Raw genomic sequence first — 17,425 nt, 5'->3', positions numbered from 1 at the left:
ATCTTCCCGGGGAGAGTAGTCATCAGAGTTCTTCAATGGCGAGGGTCCACGACAGAATTTTGTGAATGGAGCATCCTCGGAAGAAGTCCAGGACCCTCAAATTGAGATTGGTACCCCAAATGGCCACCGCGTAGTTTGGTACCCCCACCCCCCTTGTTCTCCCAGCCTGTATCCGCGGGGCGCAAGAGTGGGCAGAGGGTTACAGCTGCGATCCTGGCTGCCCCCTCACCCTGGCAGGCGGTCTCGTCAGCCCCCCGCCCCCTCGCCACTCTGGGCACCTGCCTGGGAGGCTCCGGCCGGGCTCCGAGCGGCGGCGACGCGGCCTCCTCCTCCTGTTCGCTCCCGCTTCCTCGCTGGCTCCGGCGGCGCTGGAGACGGGCACCGGGAGCCGGGGCGAGGGGGGAGGGAGGGGGAACCTGGAAGACGCGTGTGGGGGAGGGGGCGGCTTGGGGGAGGGGTAGAAGCAAGGCGGGCGTACATGCCCTCTGGGTCCTAGAGCCCGGCTCGGGCTACAACGAACATCCCCTATACCCCCCATTTTCTCGGGACCCAGAAGGGAATCCCCACTTTTCCACTTATCTGAACGGTTGGTCCCTGATGATGTGAGAAGGGAACAGAAATAGACCCTAGTCTCAGGGTTCTAGAGAGAAGGTGGTCCACGGTCTGGGCTCTGAATGGGAGGGGCGGGATGCTTGGCAGGGTTCGAAAAGGGGAGGGGCCTGGGAGCCTGAGTTAGGAGGAGGTTTGGACGCTGAAGGAACTGAGAGGGTGCGTCACGGAAGGGGCGGGCGAGTGGGCCTTCTGAGCCATCCGAGGGAAGACAGGGTCTTAGATGCTGCCTGAATTTAGCAAGGCGGAGCCTGGACATAAATTTCCTTAGTGGCAGGTCAAATAAGAGGCCCAAAAGGAGGAGCTACGTAGGAGTGTTTGCCATGGGCGGGGTCCGGGGAGGAGCTTAACAGAGAGGGGCGGGGCATTGTAAAGGGGTGGGGCTTAATGGGAAGGGGGCCTGTCTACCCCCTAGGAAGACAGTCCTGTATTTCTAAGGGTGATCCAGGTTCAAAGGGCTGCGCTCAAGCTGGCTCACAGGGGGCGGGGCCTCGAGCTCGGGGCGGGGCCTAGATCTCGGGGGTCGTCCTCGCTGTCTCGCCCACTTGCCTTCACCCGCACATCCGTTCTTTTCGGTTATTTTCTGCTACGGCCGTTCCCCGCCCTGCCTTGGGCCCACGGGGCAGTAATCTGATCTTTGGTCGGCTGGAGGAGTCGGTGAGTACGGTCCATTTAGAGGCGGAGCCTGGGCGGAGCTTGAGGAAAGGGGTGGAGCTTAAGTTAAGAGCTGTCACAAACGCCAAGCGGGAAAAGTTTAAGAGGCTTGAGGATTTGCTGCAGGCTGAGAAGAGGGAGGGATCCAAATGATCAACAGGGAGAGACGGTGGGTGATCGGAGGGTTAGGACTAAAAGACTAGGGAATTAACTAGATAACAGGCCCAGGTATCGGTTAGGTAGAAGCGGACCTGACCCGGGGCGGGGAAGGGCGACTATACGGCCCGATTCCTGACAATCGGGGGCGTAACTAGAGAATGGGGCGGGGCCTGGTTAGACTGGTGTTAGGGGAGAAGCTTGAATTCATTGTTGGCTACTGGGCATAACCATCATTACCCGTGTGGTTTGAAACTTTAAACAGAGAGGCTGGCGAGACTGACTCCTGGAGCCTGGGTATCCTGGGAGTGGCAAAAGTGTTAGGGAGGTGATCTAAGCAGTCAAGGGATCAGGGTTGGCACTTTTGTACATTAAGAAGTTAGGTTCGAAGAGTAAGAGCCTCAGTCTCGAGACCATGGGGAAGGGGGCGTGCCATGACGAACCGGAGAACTGAAGACTTAAGAGACGGGGGCTGATTCATTGGAGGACAGGGCAGACCAGTGCAGACAGGGGCAGTCAGAGAACAGACTGAACCGTGGAGTTCCCGCAGAACCCGACGACTGACTGGTGGAAGTTTTTTTAAACACAGTCCCCGACCTTCTTCAAACATGGGGAACGTGCAGTCGGAGCCGTCCGCGGGCGGGGGTTCCCGAAAAGAGCAGGCCTCAGACCGCGCCTCGGACTCCCGCAGGACGCCTCTGGTGGAGCCCGAGGTGACCCCCTCATCCCCTGCCATGCGCCTGGCTCGAGGGCTGGGCGTCTGGTTCCCTGGCAGTTCCGGGCCCCCGGGACTCCTGATACCCCCCGAGTCCCAGGCCTCATCCTCCCCCCTACCCCTGACCTTAGAACTGCCCTCGCCAGTGACACCCCCTCCAGAGGAGGCGGCTGCGGCGGCGGTCTCTACACCACCCCCGCCCCCCGTGGGGACCCTGCTGCCCGCGCCATCTAAGTGGCGAAAACCCACGGGCACCGCAGTGCCTCGGATTCGTGGTCTTCTGGAGGCGAGCCATCGTGGTCAGGGTGACCCCCCGAGCCTCCGCCCGCTCCCACCGCTGCCCCGGCAACTGACCGAAAAAGACCCGGTCCTGAGGGCCCCAGCCCCACCTCCGACGCCCCTGGAACCTCGGAAACAGCTACCGCCAGCACCATCGACTTGTGACCCGCAGCCCCCGAGCCGCAGAATCACTCTGGCCTCGTCGGCCACAAGTCCCACAGAAAGCCAGGTCAGACACAGCAGCGAGGGTCAGGCGGCCGGGGGAGCCCACGGAGGGGTACCTCCCCAAGCCAGAGAGGGCGAAATGGCTCGCTCCGCTACCTCTGAGTCTGGCCTGAGTCTGCTGTGTAAAGTCACCTTCAAGTCGGGGCCCCATTTGTCCCCAACATCAGCCTCGGGCTCCTTAGCAGCTAAAGCCTCAATCGGGGCCGGTGGTGGCGGAGGACTGTTTGCCTCTTCTGGGGCCATCTCTTATGCTGAGGTCCTGAAGCAAGGGCCCCAACCTCCCGGAGCCACTCGTCCCTTGGGAGAGGTCCCTCGTGCAGCTCAGGAAACCGAGGGTGGTGACGGAGATGGCGAAGGGTGTTCTGGTCCCCCTTCGGCGCCTGCTCCCCTTGCCCGGGCTCTACCGCCACCCCCTTACACGACCTTCCCAGGTTCAAAGCCCAAATTCGACTGGGTAAGCCCTCCTGATGGTACTGAACGGCACTTCCGATTCAATGGGGCTGTCGGGGGAATCGGGGCACCCCGACGGCGCACGACCACGCTCTCGGGGCCTTGGGGATCCCCTCCGCCAAGGTCAGGTCAGACACATCCAACTGTAGGGCCCCGAAGGCCCACACCTGCCTTGTTGGCACCACCCATGTTCATCTTCCCAGCGCCAAACAATGGCGAGCCTGTTTGCCCAGTGCCTCCAAGTCCGCAGCAGATACCTCCGCTGCCACCACCACCGCCCACACCGCCAGCCACGCCACCACCGGCGCAGCCACCCACACCACAGCCGCCAGCGCTCCCGAGGACGCCGATACTGGTGGCCCGTCCGCCTACCCCAGGCCCTGGCCACTTAGAGTCAACCTTGGCTCCCACCCTTTCCTCCACTTTATCCCCGACTGCAGCTGCCGAGCAGGAGGCCCTAGCCCCGACTCTAGCCCCAGTCACATCCCAAGTTCCAGCAACCACCACCGCTGAGCTGTCACCCCCGATGATGCCCCAGCCCAAGATTCGTACACGCAGGAACAAAGGTCCCCGAGCGGCCCGGGGTGTTGTCCGTGAAGAAGGGACTTCAGGAGAAGGCCCTCGAGAACCGAATGCGGCTCCAGTGACTGACAGCAGTGGAGGGGGTGGCGGTGGTAGCAACGGAACCTCCTCCACAGCTGGGGCCTCTAACAAGGGAACAGCACGCCACTGGCCGCCTTTCGAAGTGCTTAATTCCTGTCCCTGCAAGTGCTACTGCCGCCATCAACGCCGGCACCGCCGTCTGCCACGCAACGTGTCTGCCTGGTGAGGGAAATGGAGGGGTGGGAAGGAGGGGGCACACTCCAAGTCCTGCACCTATTTACCCGGGATGAAATAATCTTCCAAGAAGTTACCTGGATCTCAATCTAACTGAGCCCCAGGAGCCTTGGCCCTTGACTGGTCTTAGCTCAACTCCTTGGTATTCTGAATGCCAAGCTGACCTCTGGTTTATTATCTGTAGCCTTCCTGCTGGCCTGTCCCTAGTCACCTATTTAACCCGTCCCTTAGGGCAGTACGGAACTGTTTCTGGAACTCGCAGCGTTCCACAGCCCTTTACAACCCCCACCCATGAGACCAAGGCTTTGGCCACACGTTACCACTGCCCTTCTCCACCTTCACTACTATATAAGCCCCTGGACTTGGTTGCCAGGCCTGCCTAGAGACAAAAACCTCCTTTGGGAGCTTAGTTAGGGTTCCTCACACTCCTTCCCATTCTATACGGATGTACCTCTGCCTCCAAATACCCTTCCTTGGCAACCTGATAGCCTTCAGGGTTGTCCTTATGCCTATGGGGAAAGTGAAGTGAAGCCACAGAGACTACATAAGACAGACCCTGTCAACTCATCTTCCCAGGCTGAGTACACCTACCAACCACCTGAGAGAGCCACCTTGGGTGGCCACCGTCAAGCTGGCTGGCTCTCTGGTAGCTGGCCTAGAGCACTACGACTTGCAGGCCACCCATTCTACCTGAGTGGAACTGCCCAACGCCCTGCCTCACCCTCCTTGCCAATAAAGTACCCAGTCTACAAGTTGCCTAACTGCCTGTCCATTTTCACCAAGGGGCGGGAAGGCTTCCTTTAAGGAGGCTGGCCCAGGACAGGAGCATTGTTCTCCTTCGTACTGTCAGTGCTGTGGCTCAGCCAAGGTCATGGGTCACTCTGGAGCAGCAGTGAGGACAACCAACTGGACAGCTGTCTTGAACCCTGCAGGAAACCAGCTAGTGGGCCAGTCCAGTCTAAGTTACAATGTTGACTTGAAGAGGCCGGACTGAATATACCCATATCAGGGTATATTCATTTATTTATATATATATATATATATATATATATATACCGTTTATTACAGAGGGCTCAAATGATAGCCCACAAAGTTTAATGTGTCATTTAAAAATTTAATCCATGGCCAACATTTTTTAAAAACTGAGACATACAGTGCTTCGCTGGAAAAAAAAAAAATCTAGTCCCCTGGCCCAGTACCAAAATGCACCCACAGCTGACTGGCTGGAAGAGTCCCTTAGTCTGGGCCTGTGCTCTCCTGTGAGCCACTGGCTATCTATGCTTAAAGCCCAGAGCAATGACAACTGTTAAACACTCACCCAGAGCCCCCCAAAATCCCAAATTCTCCAGGAGCAATTATCTCCACCATCCCACTGGGGAGACTAGGGCCCATAAGAAGCTCGTGTGCCTTTATTGAAGGCCAGCCTGTAGTGGGTTTGCTGGACTAGCCAGAGCCACCGTCCCGGCCGAGGTTCAGACAATCATCTCCAGCTGCCGGGCATACTCGATGACCTGTTTGGCCAGTTCAGTAGAGGGGATGGTGCTGTCTTCTGGCTTCTGCTGCTGGCTGGCAAAGCTGTAGTAGTTGTGAGGGCCCAGCAGCCAACCTCGCTGAGAAGAGAGGTAAGAAATAGGTAGGTGACTCCACAGGCTGCTTCCCACCCTACATGACCACCTCCCAGTGTACCACGGCTCCTTTCGTCATGGAAAACTGCCACTAGATTTACTGCCTCAGTTTCTCCATGTTTGAGATGGGTACCATAATCATCATCCTCTACGGGTCCAGAGGACTTATAAAGCCTGTATTTGGTCCAGAGTAAGCAGTTGGCTGGCAGCTGTCACATCACGCCTAACAGTATCCCTTTGACAGTTTGCTCACCATCTGTTCTTGCCTCCTTCCTGCCTCCTGGTCACTGAGCAGCAAGAGTCAACATCCCTGGGGGCCTTGCTCCACTCAAATGAAGCAGGGTAACCATTACCAACAAGTTGCTGCTTCTAGGGAATTCTTAGGAAAGTCAAGATGCAGCACACGCCTTAGCTCCACACCTGTCAAACCCCAGCCTCTTTCTATGGAAAGACCAGCCAGCTCAGAGAGGCTAAGCCTGGAGTCTCACAACTAGGTGTAGTCATAGGCAGTCTCTGCTCTGCTGGTGTCCCCCCAGACTATCCAAACAGCTCACTGACACTGTTCAGACAGGGAACAATACCCTCCACCCCCCTACCCTGATCCAGTCCCTTGTCCCACACCCAAGCCACCTTCTTGGCATAGTCTGTCATCTTTTTGGGTGTACTGAAGAAGAGGATCCGGGTAGCCTCAGCAAAAAGAATTTTCTCATAGGCCTTCTCAATGCATCCTGCGATTTCATCCCTGTGGAAAGGTAACAGTTCTCATCACTGGGCAGACAACCTCCCACACCCTGTCTTCCAATGACTGACTCCAGTACCAAGGGCTTAGAGGGAGGGGACTAACTTGACCAGTCACAAAGCAGGCAAGGGCCAGAAGGGACCCGCAGCTCAGTTCTGATTAAGTCTTTTCACATAAAAACCTGCACAAGAACACAACACCCTTCTTCAGATGTCTAGAGGAGGTTCTTGTTTGAACGAATAAGAGGTTATACCTCCAGCACCACATAAACCAGGGTGGTGGTGCAAGTTTGTAATCCCACCATGCACTGTGGGATGTGGAGGAAGGAGGAACGGGGTAATGGCCAGTCTTGGCTACATTAAATCCTTTCTGAATACCCCAATCCCAGTCATGGCTGGGAAGGCAACTCAGCAGTAAAGCACTGGCTTAGTCTGCACAAGATTCTGACTCAACCCTAGAACAGGGGTGGGAAGATACACTACAAGAAACACCAGGGCATCAAATAATCATAGGGATCAGGCACTGTGGCATCTAGGGGACAAACAAGAACAGGAAGTCTGGGAGCCTGGACCCACATACCTGATAGTATCCAGCAGGATGTCAATGAAGAAGGTGTAGCTCTCGGCAGGGATATTGCCCTTAGCCAGGAACACCTTGTTGTAACTGCCCTCCATGAGGTACTGCCAAGACCAAGGAAGAAGAGGAAGAGGACAGAGGTGGCACAGGCTTTCCTTGCTTCCTCCCAACCCCCACTCTACCAGAACCCACTCATCCCCAGTAGACTGGGCTCCTCCTCTTCCAAGAAGCCCTGCCTGCTTTACAAACTCACCCCGGCAGCCTCCTCTAGACTGGCACCTAACTGCCTTGTCTCCAATTATATGGGGAAAAAGAGGTGCATCAGCCTCAGCTCCCCCTACATCTAAACTGCTGGCGCCACCCACCTCACAGCTCAGTCCTCTGGACGGCTCAGAACCTGACACAACTTCCTAACCCCAGCTCCCACGGCCTCACCCTGGCCTTCTTCCACTATCTTCGTTGCTGTCTTTTAAATATGGCAACAGGTTTGAGCCTCAGGACACAAACCACCTCTGCCAGATGACCTCTTAGGCCTTTCAGACCCTCTCTGACCCCTCCCAGGGCCAGGTCCCCAGAACACTTAATTTCTCACATACTACACAGGTAACTCATTATCTTGGGACCCATCTGCCTCTCCACTTCACCAACTTTACATTTGGGGTTTTATCTGTTTGATTTGTCTTAACATAAAACCTACCTGGGTGCCTGGCACATATCTGTTTTGCTGGTTAAAAGACTTAGTGGATTGGTGATGGCTGATCATTCTTTCAGAAAACCCTCCCAAAGTCTAAACTGGTACCACCCACCTCACCAGGATCTCCCTTCCCCGACCCAGCCTTACTTGCTCGAGGGACACAGGGTGTTTGATATAGACGTTGGTCTGAATGTCCTTGGCAGGCAATCGTTCTAATTCTGTGTGGAACTCAGCCACTCGGTTCTGAGACAGCAGGAAGAGGAGGTTGAGGCCCAGGAGTTGGTGCATATAGGCTGATTCAGGAAGCTGTTCCCTGTAAACCAGGGAGCGGGAGGAAACTAAAGTTAATAGGTCCTGGAGAGCTGACCAAGTCCCTCATCTACCTTCCAGTATTCTTACAACTATTTGTAGGAGTTCAGACAAGTTAGGTACAGAGAGGCAAGAAAAGCTCCAAGCTGTAGGGAACAAACATATATGGACCACAGTGATTCAGCCTACTTCCCATCTGTTAAAATGTTGTCACTAGGTATCCACATCTTAATGGCATGTTCAGTAAAAAGTGAATTAAATGGTCTAACCTAAGTAAGGTTAAATTGTATAAAAATAGTATCCAGAGGCTGGATACTCAAAAAGCAGAATGTTTCCCTCAAATGAGCAAAACTTTTGGTTCAATCCCAGCACTTCTTAGACAAGACATGGGGGTGCACATCTGTAATCCCAGCCACTGGGAGGTACAGGTAGGAGTATCTGAAGTTCAAGATCAGAAGGGCTACACAATTGGGTTCTCAGCCAGCTTGGGGCACACAAGACACAGCCTCAAAAAATAATTATTGGGTATGGTGGCCCATGCTGTTAATCCTAGCACCCAGGAGACAGGCAGGCAAATCTCTATGAGTTCCAGGCCAGCCAAGGCTACACAGAAAAAAACAAAAAACAAAAACAAAAAAAAAACCAAACAAACCAGCAGGGGGCAGCACTACATATAATCTCCAGGTGTAGGCAGGTGGAGCACCATGAACCCTGTCTCTAAAACAACCAGCAAATTGTGAAGCAAAGTAACATCCTATTGGCCGTTACAGATATGTCAGCTTGAGGAATCAAGAATGAAGGGTAACACATAGCCACACTGGGAAGAGGGGACATAGTGTGGGAGGGGCTGAAGAGATGGCTCAGCAGTTAGAAGCACTAGATGCTTAAAGAGCTCTGCACTTTCAGAAGTCCTGAGTCCGATTCTCAGCACCCATGTAGCGGCTCATAACCATCTATAATGGGATCCCATGCACTCCTCTGGTGTTCAGACATACAAGCAGACAGAGTAGCCATATACATGAAAATACATAAATAAAACAAAGCAGTTTAGAAACAGAAAGAGACTACATAAACCCAGTCTCAAGATCTCTAATCTTCTGGCGCCCCAGCCTCTGGGAATAGAAGTAAGAACAGCAATGGTTCTCAGGTGAAAAGCCATAGAGGGAGCCAGAGATAAATGAACTACCAAGGAACTACCCGCCCCTACTTCAGTCCCCTCCCCTAGAAGACCCAACCTCACTTGTAATCAAAGTAGTAGCATTTGAGCTGGGCCATGTAGCGCTCGAAGGAGGGAATGTCCTTGCAAAGGATGCTCCACTGAGCCCCGATCTCCAGAATGTCACCTGTGAGTAAGGAGAGATGGGCTCTCAGGTAGTGGCTGGAATGCCCCCCGGGGTCATCACTATAGTCATGCCTACAATGACCCCGGCCCATCACCCGCCACCAACCCTAGTGACACTCACGGGCCAGAATGAGCTGCTGTTTAGTCAGTTTGGTCCCCGTGGTTGGCAGGAAATTGAGCTCCAGCAGAACCAACTGAGGGGAAAGGAATGAAGAGGAGACTTCAAATATAGATTACTTACTTTCTCTGGACTTTTATGTTCCTATTGGCAAAATGGAACTTACGTGCATCCTAACCCACACACCTGCTATGAGTATAAAGAAGTCAGTACTTGTAAAGCATTCAGCACAGGGCCCGAAAGCACAGAGAGTACCAACTGGATTACCTCATCTTACAAACATTAGTAACCCCACTGGGAAACAGGAGGCACTGATCATGGAATCATGGGGTGGAGAGACGCCCATGACCTCAATTCTTTCTGTTGCTATTTTTGGCTTGTTTTAGGTTTCTGTTTTGTTTAAGACAGAATCTCCCTAGGCAGGCCAGTCTGGTCTAGAACTGGAGACCCTGGTGTCAGCCTCTCAAGTACTACAAGGATTACAAGTGTAGGACATCATGTTCAGCTTTGATACTCAGTTCTTGGAAAACCTTCCCCACCTCAGACTGCCTGAGAAGGGGTAACAAGGTTATGTCAAGGAGTGTGGGGCACTAATTTTCCCCTTCCCCTAGTCCAGCCCAGACACCATTCCTTAGTGAACTTAGGGACCTAATACATTATTTTGTTGTTGCTTACTTATTATTATTATTATCATTATTATTATTATTATTATTACTATTATTATTATTTATATATTTTTAAGACAAGGTCTATGTAGCCCTAGCCTCCTCGAACTCACTATTGAAGACCAGTCTGGCCTTCTATACACCTGAATGTGTTTACATCCGAAACTCATGCTCTTCTATTCTAGGTTCGTTACGGCCTCAAACTGTTCCCGTCGCCCCTCCTGACACAGGTTGTTTCCCAGCCTCTGCTCTCTCACAGCTTACCTGGGCTTTATTGACCACACATCCCCTTAAGGCCCCGTCATCTCAGCCTTATTCTTTTCCCACCTCCTCGTTCCTCAGTGTCTGATCCCACTTCTGCCTCCCTCTAAGCACCAAAGCTCGAACCATCATCTCATTCGACTCTGCCAAAACCAATCTTTCCATCACTCCCTCCCCGCCACCTCAGGGGTCGCATTTGGTCGGCTCCAGCCGTCTCTCCCTTCTGAGTCCTCCGGGCCCACCGAACTTCGCTCTTCCCATTCCTCAGCCCGCTCTACTAGCCTTGAGCTCCCCGTCTGCCACCATCCCTCAAGCACTAGGCTTGTAGGACCCGGCGGCTCCTTACCTTCAGACGGCCCAGCTCTTCTCCACATTTACTAAGATTCGGGCTCTTCCGGTTCCACTCATCCTTGAGTTGCTCGTACATACCGGCCGCTGCCTGTAGGATCCCGGCCGATGTGGCCACGGGCCCCGAGCCCGAGACGCTGGTCGTCCCGTTCACCGTAGCCGCCATCTTTCGTGATGCGGCAAAACGCCGACCTGACTTACGGCAGCGACGCCGAGCAATGGTCTCCCGGCGGAAGTGAGGCCGAGAGGTGGAGCCCAAAGCTGGAGGCAGAGCTACGACTGCCACCTTCTGCCCCCCGGAGGGAGGAGCGCCTTCGCAGCCCGGCCCTTAAAGAACGTGCCACGGCTCCGCCCGTGCTGTCATTCAAAATGGTGACCGGAAGTCGGTTTGCTCTAACTGAAAATAATACCCACAATGCTCCGCCCATTCTCGTAGTCACCATGGCCGCCCTTGCTTCGGTCTGTCCGCCTCTAAGCCAAGAGGTGGCGATGTGGAGCCATTTGGAAAGCGGTCAGGTGTCACTACAAAGGCAGGCCGTGAGAGGACTTAAAATTAAGGCGCTCGTGTTTATCAGAGCATCATTCTCCCACATTTTTTTTTCTTACCTTTTTTTCCAGACTTTTAAAAGAAGATTTAGAACTGGAGAGATGGCTCAGTGGTTAAGAGCACTGACTGCTCTCCCAAAAGTTCCGAGTTCAATTCCCAGCAACCATCTATAATGAGATCTGATGCCCTCTTCTGGCCTGAAGGCATACATGCAGGCAGCTTTAAAAATAAGTAAATAATAGTAATAAAAATTTATCTATTTTATGTGTATGAGTACATCCGATCCCTTTATGGATGGTTGTTAGCCATCATGTAGTTGCTGGAAATTTGAGTCAGGATTTCTGGACGAGTAGTCAGTGCTCTTTACTGCGCCATCCCTCTGGTCCCCCCTTTTTTTTTCCTTATTTTTGAAATTAAAATAGGGACTAGAGAGATGGCTCGGTGATTAAGAGCACTGACTGCTCTTCCAGAGGTCCAGAGTTCAAATCCCAGCAACCACATGGTGGCTCACAACCGTCTGTAATGAGATCTGATGCCCTCTTCTGGTGTGTCTGAAGACACTTACAGTGTATTTATATATAATAAATAAATTTTTTTATCAGATAAGTCTTTTATTGAAATATTTTCTTGCTGCTTCTTAACTAGCCGGGCACTCCACTGCACCACTGTTGATGTCATCTATGACGTCATGAGGGTGGCGGCCACCCACATTGCAGTCCACAGACTGCACAGGCCCCAGGATCTCATTGATAGTTTCAGAAAGCTCTCTGGCCAAGGGCCGGTGTCGCATCTGCGGGGCAATGTTGACAATCTCATCAAAAGTGATGTTTCCACTGTGTTTGATATTTTTCTGCTTCTTCCCATCTCTTGGTGGCTCCTTGAGGGCAGAGGCAGAGGGCACCACCTCAATCTGGGCCTGTCTATTCTAGATGTTTTACTGTAATCCTGAGGCCTTTCCAGTCCCCGGTAGCCTCACAATGTCATCACCGACTTTCTTTGGAGACAGACACAAAGGACCGATTTTAGGAGCCAAGGCACTTGCGCCGACCTCACCTCCGGTGCCCCTCAAGTATACGACTTTGATCTCGAAAGGGGTCTAACTTGGGCGGCATGGTGGAGGCAGCCGGTGGATGAATCCGGATTCGGGACGACCGGAGAAAGTTGCCTCCTCTGAGCCGAAGGCTGCAAAGCATAAATAAATATTTTTTAAAGATTAAAATTAAAATATAAGTACAGGCTGAGCTTTGTGGTTCACACAAAGCACTTGGGAGGCAGAGGCAGGCAGATCTCTGTGAGTTCGATGCCAAACTGATCTACAAAGTGAATTCCAGGGCAGCTAATCCTACACAAAGAAATCCTGTCTCGAAAAATATCATATATAATGTAATAATAATTATATATATATAATTATAGAAACTGAGTATAGTGGCTTAGCACTTAAGAGGCAGAATTTGAGGCCAGTCCAATCTATGCCAAGTGTTCTAGGACAGCCAGGGTTACATAGAGGAACCTTGTCTCAAAAAAAAAAAAAAAAAAAAAATATATATATATATATATATACATACATATATATGATATTAAATATGTTTTTCAATTGTTACACATATATATATGACCATATATATGGTCTCCTGGCAGAAGTGAAGCCAGGGAGTGGAGCCCCAATTATACATATAATTAGTACAGGTTGAAGAGACAGCTCAGGGGTCAAAACTACTTGCTCTTTTTGCAAAGGACACAAGTTGGATTCCCAGCATCCTCGTGGTGGTAACTGTAACTGTTCTGATCTCCGAAAGCATCAGGCACACTTGTGGTGCATATCTGTACATGCAGGCCACACATTTGTACATACCAAGATGGAGTTTTTTTGCTTCCTTTGATTTTTTTTTTTTCAAGACAGGTTTGGAGCGGAAATTTCTGGTTGTGTCACGTGATGCAGACTCAGGTGATGTTTTGCTGAAGCAAGACCCGGGCAAGGACACATGATGTCTGGAGGGAGTATAAGTAGGATTCTGCAGACTGTGAGGGCACGCCTGCTTTGCTTGGCCATTTTCATCGGCCTCTGCTTCATTCGTCTTCGGTTCTTTGAGAGGGGCACAGCAGAGAACTTCTGGCCCCGGGGAATTCTGGCCACTCTTGCTGACTTGTGCCAATGCAGGCAGAGGCCTGGCTGTTTCTGCTGGATTGTGCCACTGCTGCTGAGTCGTATTTGAACTGGACAGCTGGTATCCTGACAACAAAGATTAAAACCACCCCAAAGAACTACTTCTAAACAGGTCCACACCCCCTTGTCCTATTTACCATCTTTTCTCCCCTACCTTTGGATGGTGGGTTAGAAGGGGGAGGGGTGTCTGAGAACCCTATTAAAGTAGTTTTTGAAAAAAAAAAATCTAAGCCTAGGCTACAGAGATGGCTCAGCGGTTAAGAACACTGACTGCTCTTCCAGAAGTCCTGAGTTCAATTTCCAGCAACTACATGGTGGCTCACAACCATCTGTAATGGAATCTGATGCCCTCTTTTGGTGTGTCTGAAGACAGCTACAGTGTACTCACATATAACAAATAAAATAAATCTTTTAAAAAAGAAAATTTAAGCCTAAAGAGGGTTTCTCTGGGTAGCCCTGGCTGTCCTGAAACTCAATTTGTAGGCCAGGCTGACCTAGAACTCACAGAGATCTCTGCCTCTGCCTCCTGAGTGCTGGGATTACAGGCTTGAGCCACTTTCCTGGCTCATTTTTAAAAATGGTGGATGGGTGTTAAATCGTACATTGTTTTCATTTTTCCTTTCTTCCCTCCCACCCTTCCCATGTAACATAAATCCCTGCCAAATTTACAGCCTTTTGTCTCATTTTCTGTTATATATTCTTAAATATATAAATGCAACCTGCTCAGTCCATATATGATCTCAGGGCTGACCACCTGTTCTTGGTTATCAAACTGAGGGTCTCTAACCTCAAGGAAACTGTCGTCCTTCTATATCCTTAGTTATCTGTAGCTATCTAAAGGTAAGGCTGAGTGAGATTTTTTTCCCTTTCTTGTTAGCATGTCTACTGATGCCCTCATTGTGGGTCTTTAGACATTACTATCTTTGAGACTTCCCTGGCATCTCTAAAGACCTTCCATATGTTTCTTCAAATTTACACATAAACAATTTAAACATAAATGTACACGATTTACAAGAATCATACATGCCTATGGTTTAAATGTCAAAAAGAAGCAGAAATTTCTCAGTTTTTATTATTATATAATGATTCTTGTTGTATTTTGGTTTGGTTCTTTTTTGGGGGGGACGGGGGACAGGGTTTCTTTGTGTAGTCCTGGCTGTCCTGGAGATCTTTCATTCTTTTAAAAAAAAAAAAATATATATATATATATATAGGTGTTTTTAAGACAAGGCTTTTCTGGGTAGCTTGGGCTGTCCAGGGACTCTTGTTTTGTTTTTAAGAAAAATAAAGATTAAGTGTTTTATGTATATGAGAGCCCTATATGCCTGTACCTCTGTAGACCAGAAGAGGGCATCCGATGCCATTATACATGATGCCATGTGGTTGCTGGGAATCAGGACTTCTAGAAGAACAGCTGAGATGTCTCTCCAGCCTGAGGAGGTTGTCACAGCACAGAGGAGAGACGTTTCTCTTGATGCTTCTCTCATGCATGTTCTGGGCGTCAAACAGGTTGCCAAGTTTGGCAACAAGTACTACTTTTACCTGAGTAGCCATCTCACCAGCCAGAATTTCCCATCTTTATCCAACATCCGCCTCTTCCATCAAGACAGAAATATCACCCCCCAAATATCCTGACACCCACCCCCAGTGCTCTATAATGCATTGCTCACGAGATAGGGGGTTGCTGGTGTCGGCCTTGTCTGTGCTGGGGTTTAAAGGCCTGGGTTACTACTGTCACCTGTCACGGTGCTCTCTTTTTATCCTTTTGTCCTTCCCGACAGCCCAGTTTCTTCAGAACTGCCGCTGTGCACAACATTGGGGTAGGATTGGGAATGGCATATGACTGAGTTAAACTTGAGGCTCCTGGAGCCACCACTGCCCTGTGATTGGTACAGTAGGGACCCTGACCTGAGTGGTTGACAGGACTTGTGGTTCACCCCTTCTTTCTTGGAGCAGTGCGACATGTTTCGTCCTCCAAGGGTGAAGGTGGAAGGCTTCAGGTCAAAGTCCACACACAGTGCTGAAACTTGTCTTGGGCAGACATGAGATGGGGGAGGGGGCAAAGCCTTTGCTAACAACACTGACGACAGTTTGCTAGGGAAAGCTCTCAGGGCTTGGGAGATGGGGAAGCACCAGGATTTCAAAGTCATCCTTCGGTTAGATAACCAGTTCAAGGCCAACCTGAGCTACGTGAGACCTCAGCTCCGAGGGGGAGGGAGTGGAGAAGTGAAAGTGTAGAAAATGTGGCTCAGCCACTAAAAGCACTTGTTCTCAGAGAGGATTCGATTTTGGGTTCCCAGCTCCCATGTGTCCTCTCACGATGGCTTGTAATTTCAGTTCCAAGGGACACAGTGCCTTTTTTCTTGTCCCCACAGGCACCAGCCGCCCATGTGATGCACATAAACAGGCAAGTACTTGCACATACAAATAAAAATCTTTTATTAAAAAGAAAAAAAGAGTTTAGAGGGAAATAACCAAAAGCTTGGATTGTGGGCACATGTTGGAATCTCATTCACAAAGCAGAGACATAAGAATCATGGGGGTGTAAGGGCAGCTTGGCCAGCACCGCTCTGCCACACATCAGGATTATATGAAAGAAGAAAGGGGGGCATTGAGATGGGTCATGTGGTAAATGTGATTGCCACCAAGACAACTCGAGTTAGAACTCTGGAACTCAAATTATAGGAGAAAATCTATTATCGAGTTGCCCCAAACACACACACACACACACACACACACACAAAATAAATAAATGTAGTGAAAAAAAAATAAACTAACCACATCATCATAAATTATCACTTCCACATAGAATATTCAAGCCTAGGGTTGACTGCAACTATTTCCAAACCATTTCATCGCCCACGAGCCACTAAACAGACACTGGTTGTTACTGTCAGGGCACCAGATGATTAGAACACAATGCAGGTCACAGACGGGACCGGGAGAGTAGAGAAGACGCTGTGGCATGAGAGACGCTAAGCTCCTGGGGTGGGTGTTCAGGAAAACCTGAGTATAGGCATCTGGAATGATGACGGCCGTAACTGCCTGCTCTACAGTTTCTCGGGGAAATCAAAGCTTGAAGTGGAAATGTCTGGTGTCTTTAGAGACTCAGCTGTGTCCTATGACATGTTTCTGGAAACTGTCCTGTGAGCCTGTTTTCCTGGCGCAGACCTGTGGGAGGATGTTTTGCTGACAGCAGACACACAGTGTTTTTACTGGAAGCTGCCTGGAAAAGGGCGTGTGATATTTTGCTAGAGCAGATGCTCGAGAGAACATGTGATGTTTGGAAAGGGTAGAAATATAACCCAGCAGACAGTGGATGAGGCTGTGTGGTATTGGTTCGCCTTGCCACTTTGCTGATACTGGTCACCTTGCCTTCTTTCCTGATCATAGTCTGTTATGACTGCAGAGATTATTAAAAAAAAAAAAAAAAAAAAAAAAAAAAAAAAAAAAAAAGCACCAAAGAACTATTCGTGACATTCCAGTAGTTTCTTGCCACATCTACAGCCTCAGGCCGGCTGGCAGAGCCTTGTGGTTTCTTCTGGATCAAACTGTCGTTGCTGATTCATGAATGATGTTTACAAGTAGATGGAGCTACTGCTGCTAATTCATGTGAACTGAACTGCTGATATCCTGCCAACAAAGATTAGAATCGCCCCCAAAGAACTATTTCTAAACAGGTCCACATCTCCCTTTGCCCTTTTAACTTTTTCTTTTCACTACCTCTGGCTGATGGTGGGCTAGAAGGAAGGTGAAAGTGTTTAAGAACCCTTAGTAAAATAGGTTTTGAAAAAATCTAGGCCTAACTGCTTCCAAGCACCTGCACCAAGAAAACGCCTGGCTTTTTTGTTTTTGTTGTTTTTTTGTTTTTTTGTTTTTTTGTTTTTTTTTTTTTTTTTTTTTTTTTTTTTTGCTTCTTTCTTTTTCATCAGGCAGGATTCAAAGAGGAGATGTAGTTTTTCTCTCTGGGTTTGATGGAGAGTTCCTTTACCCTTCTGTGTTAGCCTCTTAAATTACTGCAACAAACCTTAAAAGGGCACAGCAAGGGGTGATACTCTTGACTTTTCTAAGATTTTTTTTTTTTTTAATGTGCATGGGTGTTTTACCTGCAT

General features: G+C 50.1%; 2 protein-coding genes and 1 pseudogene across 3 annotated transcripts; 1 reads left to right on the top strand and 2 right to left on the bottom strand.

Moving 5' to 3' along the window:
- Positions 1–2,027: 2,027 nt before the first annotated feature.
- Positions 2,028–4,619, top strand: GGN (gametogenetin; the record flags this gene model as incomplete). The annotated part of the gene is made up of 2 exons (XM_080909169.1): positions 2,028–3,913; positions 4,502–4,619. The coding sequence occupies 2 exons, from the start codon at positions 2,028–2,030 to the stop codon at positions 4,617–4,619; spliced, it is 2,004 nt and encodes a 667-aa protein (XP_080765295.1).
- A 406-nt stretch (positions 4,620–5,025) lies between these two features.
- PSMD8 (proteasome 26S subunit, non-ATPase 8) lies at positions 5,026–10,821 on the bottom strand. Its single transcript, XM_080908288.1, has 7 exons — positions 10,601–10,821; positions 9,332–9,404; positions 9,109–9,211; positions 7,707–7,872; positions 6,869–6,969; positions 6,181–6,292; positions 5,026–5,535 (listed from the first exon to the last, which is right to left on the bottom strand). Exons 1-7 carry the CDS (start codon positions 10,766–10,768, stop codon positions 5,398–5,400), a joined length of 861 nt encoding a protein of 286 aa, XP_080764414.1. The 5' UTR covers positions 10,769–10,821; the 3' UTR covers positions 5,026–5,397.
- A 965-nt stretch (positions 10,822–11,786) lies between these two features.
- On the bottom strand, positions 11,787–12,261 carry LOC308413754 (large ribosomal subunit protein uL11-like; annotated as a pseudogene). Its single transcript has one exon. The product of its transcript is annotated as a large ribosomal subunit protein uL11-like (transcript).
- Positions 12,262–17,425: the final 5,164 nt, after the last annotated feature.

Source organism: Micromys minutus (genome assembly GCF_963924665.1).
Source record: "Micromys minutus genome assembly, chromosome: 32".
NCBI classification, from domain to species: Eukaryota; Metazoa; Chordata; class Mammalia; order Rodentia; family Muridae; genus Micromys; species Micromys minutus.
The sequence above is the reverse complement of the archived record's forward strand: the minus strand, read 5'-3'. Positions and strand labels throughout refer to the sequence as shown.

Excerpts from the sequence above, each read along its gene's own strand:
- PSMD8 (XM_080908288.1), bottom strand. The coding sequence starts at position 10,768 with ATGGCGGCTACGGTGAACGGGACGACCAGCGTCTCGGGCTCGGGGCCC. Across the intron at positions 6,970-7,706 it reads ACCCTGTGTCCCTCGAGCAA|TACCTCATGGAGGGCAGTTA; the intron begins GTAAGGCTGGGT and ends TGGTCTTGGCAG. Across the intron at positions 5,536-6,180 it reads TGACAGACTATGCCAAGAAG|CGAGGTTGGCTGCTGGGCCC; the intron begins GTGGCTTGGGTG and ends CTCTCTTCTCAG.